The 4334-nt window shown below is 34.7% G+C and overlaps 1 protein-coding gene across 1 annotated transcript; it reads right to left on the reverse strand.

Annotated features, from left to right (window-relative positions):
• Positions 1-796: 796 nt before the first annotated feature.
• LOC149230139 (uncharacterized) lies at positions 797-2802 on the reverse strand. Its single transcript, XM_089376003.1, has 2 exons — positions 1951-2802; positions 797-1791 (listed from the first exon to the last, which is right to left on the reverse strand). Exons 1-2 carry the CDS (start codon positions 2578-2580, stop codon positions 1786-1788), a joined length of 636 nt encoding a protein of 211 aa, XP_089232129.1. The 5' UTR covers positions 2581-2802; the 3' UTR covers positions 797-1785.
• Between the last annotated feature and the right edge of the window lie 1532 nt (positions 2803-4334).

Below are 4334 nucleotides of genomic sequence, written 5' to 3' on the forward strand. Positions count from 1 at the left end.
AAATTTCTTGATTACAATAACAATTAAGTTGAACTCATTTCATGAGTGATGTGGATGGATTTGTAACATTGGTTTTGTATTAGGTACCCACTGTGTTGTAACAATACCTCTTTTTTGTTCACTTTATTATGAAAATTCAGCGAAATTATTAAGAAAACGCTTTTATAACAGAGCATCATAATCTATAAAAAAAATTCCATAACAAAACATCTTATAAATATATATATATATATATATATATTTTAAATCCATAACAAAACATCTTAAATTCATATTTTTTGAAAAATCTTCACGTGTCTTTCTGTTAAATTGTTTCAGAAATTTTACACATTAAAATGTAACCAATTGCCTTCCATAAATGCATGTCTGTAAATGATTTGAATAAGAACTATTATGATTACTTGTTCATTGATTTGATCATCCATTCAAAGTTTGTCATTTGTTGTTTTTTAAAAAGTGTAAAAGCTTAAACGTTAAATTTTTTAACAAATTTGTAAACGTTTAAATTTTTTAACAAATTTGTAAAATCCCAATGTCAAAATTTTTAATAGATTTCGTAAATTTGAGTGTTCTAATTAAAATGTTTGAAATAAAATATAAAAAAAAAACATAGAATATAAAAGATCTGAAAATGTAACTTTTTATTTATATTAATAACTGAAAACAAGATACATGTTCATACAAGTCGCACTGAAACCCCTACCAATGGCATGTAGGACTGTCTAATTATGACTAATCTAAGACACTGAAGCCTACTTGTGAATCCTCGATGGATATCCACTTGTGAATCCTGGATAGATGCACCTAGAATTGACTCACTATCAAATTCTCAACAAACACACAATAAGATAAACAAACTCAAAACGATCCCAATACATTCCTTTTTATAAACTTGATGGATTCTATAGAAACCATAAAGAAAATACCATAAATACATACCACGGTAAATATGATAGATAGATTTTGTCCATTCTAACTACATCGAAAAAAAGAAATATTACATTAAGGCTGCCGAACATCTATCAGAAACTATTTTCATCCCCCATGTAAAACACAATTCCCATTTAGCTCATAAAGTTGTTAGTATAACTTCAAAGTTCTTTTTGGTGCCAGCAGAAGTCCATATATCTCCATGCTTATACAAACATAGTTTGAAAGATCTGCACCAGCTGCTATACGTTCTTGCATCAACTGGCGTAAGATTGTCTCCATGCCACTGAATTGGTATCCAGGATCCATTTCAATGCACGTGACCTGCCATCAGAGAGCATTTCTAGCCGCAGATGACCCCCTTATTCTCCAGCTGACCACTTGATCTTATTCAGTTAAATGGTTTCAGATATTAGAATCCATGAATCTAGCCAATTTTATAGCCATTTGAGATTTAAAGTTTCCCTCCTTTTCTACACGAGTTATGATTAAATTTGTATGTAAGTTTTAGTATCATCATAAATACAGTCTACCAGATCCTCATCTAGGCATCTCTAGACTTGGACTAGAAATAGCAGTCATCAGCTGAACATCAATGTCTAAATAGGATCAAATGCAAACAAAGCAATGGAGGTAACAAGCGAAAGAGGGAGCATAAAACCTTACACATAAAGGTACACATAATTGGATAAAACCAGTGAAGAGATAGGAAAGATACTCAACAGTCATCCGGAGCAGCCTCTACAGCTTGATCATAGTAAAATTGTGCACGAGGTGCACCATATAAGATTGGCATAACTAGAGAGGGCATCTCCATGACCCGGACTAGCTAGTATGGCCCTCCAATAATATTCCTCAGCTCTTTCCAGACACAAAGCCGGCAGTATTAAAAATGTAAGAATATACATTTTATGAATTGAGAGTCTTTGATATATAAGAGATTAATGCTATGCAGTCAATAACACTAACATGATTAGTCATATAACAGCATAAACGCAGTTCAGATTCGTCAATACTAACCTCCTTCGCGAACCTCGCATAATTCGTTAACAGAAGTGGGTTGCCAGGATCTGCCCGAAGCATTTTCTTAAAGTAAGCATCTGTATTATTGGAATCTGATCCGGACCCATCTTCACAAGAAGCCGTCGCAGTTTTCGATCCAATAACAGCCCTATCGAACACCAAGGTTACTCCAGTGACTTCAAATATCGTGCCACTCATCAAATCATCTTTCCTCCTTCCAGAGACAAAAGGTCCCTCACCTCCATGGGCTCCAATTGCTGCTATGTTTTTCCCTCGACATTCCTCCTGTGCGTCTCCCGCGCTTTGAAACCCAACTGATATTTGAGTATCAGAATCCTCAAATTCCTCTTTGAAAACCTCATCCAATACAACTTTGCTCACAAAATTTCTTGTAGATAGCTTTCTACAGAGTTCCAAAGGACCGGACCCCGAACTTAAACCCAGCCTCCTTGAACTGCCATTCGATAAGGGGTTATCTAAATCAGCTTTAGGCAGCGTTCTTTCGAATCTGGGCTGTACATCGCCATTGCCAGTAACATGCAACTGGGGCAGCTGAATATATCCGCGCAAATTCAATTTTGATTCTGGTTGAAGCACAATGAGAGAATTCAGCTGCTCCAATTGCATGTTACTGGCAAGGGTGGTTAAAGCACAATGAGGAAATTCAGCCTATGAGTAGAACTACGGAGTAACATCATGGTATTAAAACCTAAGAAAGATATCATAACCGAAATTCTGGTAAAAGTCCAGTACTCAGAAAGTTCATGAACTTAGTGGCACAGAATGAGGAGGATATAGGACTCGGAAAGCCGGGTTGAAAGTATCTGTCACGTAGTGGAGTCAGGCAGGATAAAGGTGTCCATTTCCTCCTGTCGAGCATGAATTAGATTCGCGATGGGGATTGCTTACCAGGGGCGCCCGCTGGGTTGTTGGTTTTCGAAATTCCGATCGTGCGATGGGCAGTGCGTATGTACGGACAGTTTTTTCTTAGTTTTTTTTATAAGAGAAATTTATATAGATTCTATTTATAATGAATGGCGTAGATTCGCGATGTAGATTCTTCAAAATCTGAGGGCAAGAGAGATATGGGCAGGCCACATGAATTGGGTTTGGAGTTTTGTTGAAGTATCCATGGTCTCTGTGTGTAACACAAGTTTTGAGTATTGCGACGACTTGTGGTATACGAGCTTTTGCATGTGTCACATTTTGAGCCGCTTGTTAGGCTTATATCCCTTTGTTTGCCTTCGGAAGAATCTATTATTTGTTTAAGTGTTTGTTACAAAACAAATTAGCAGTAACCAAAGTAGCCAACGAACGGAAGAGAGGTATGTTTGAATGGAAACGAGCCTTTAAACATAAAGTTCAATGCATTTAAAAGGAAAAAAGGTGGGTTCCACTCCTCAAACGAGGTCCATTACATAGTATCACAATGAGGGCCGATAGCTATACATGAGCAATCTGCCACCCTTCAAATATGGAAGGGAGCGTGAACTCAAGACCCCACTCAGAGATTATAATTCTTGTTTTTCCAACCTTCAGACTAATTGCGATGTCGATGTGAAGTGAGAACGATGCACAGTAACATGATGACACAATATCAATAAACAAAACAGTAATATGTGGAACTAAAAGATGTGAAGTGAGAACGATGCCATCATTGAAAACAGTGATATGAATGATAAAATATCAATAAACAAAAGATGTGAGACTAAAAGACAGGCTATAAAGGAGAGGCTTTAAATGAAAGTGGATATATGCCATATGTATAACTCATAATTAGTGATTGAGAAGTGCCATAGATGTTGGCCACACATGTTGACTTTTGTAGTCACTATTCATTTTATATAGATATAGAGGGTGATAGTGAATGTGAATATAAATTATTTATTTTTTGAAGTGATAAATTTATTATAATTTATTTGTCACTATGATAATGATAATTTTTATTCAAATAAAATTGTGTCAATTGTGTCATTTAAATGATTGGTTATTCATTTATAAATTGTAGATTTTTATTTTTATTAGTTTTTTAAATTTTGGATTGTTGTCATTTAAAATTAAATTGAAGTATTATTGTAAGATTTCACGATAATTTTAACCTATATAATATTTGTAAGATAATTAATATTTTTCACTTATTTTCAATGGAGTTATCTATTTTTTAATATTATTTATCTTTAATCAAATATATGAAACTAGTGTTTCTCTCTTTTTTATCTATGAGAAATTTCTTTATATTCTATATGAGAAATATCTTGAGGGGTTGCTCAAATTTAACATTAAGGTTTCAAGCCAAGCCATTACAACAAAGTTCATCATATTACTTACTAGAATTGAACCTCGGTGGGGAGAATAACAATCATTCCTCCCAGTCACTGGAG

This window comes from Pinus tabuliformis, chromosome J, assembly GCF_031772625.1.
Source record: "Pinus tabuliformis cultivar Carrire ecotype Pingquan chromosome J, CPIR1, whole genome shotgun sequence".
Taxonomy (NCBI): Eukaryota; Viridiplantae; Streptophyta; class Pinopsida; order Pinales; family Pinaceae; genus Pinus; species Pinus tabuliformis.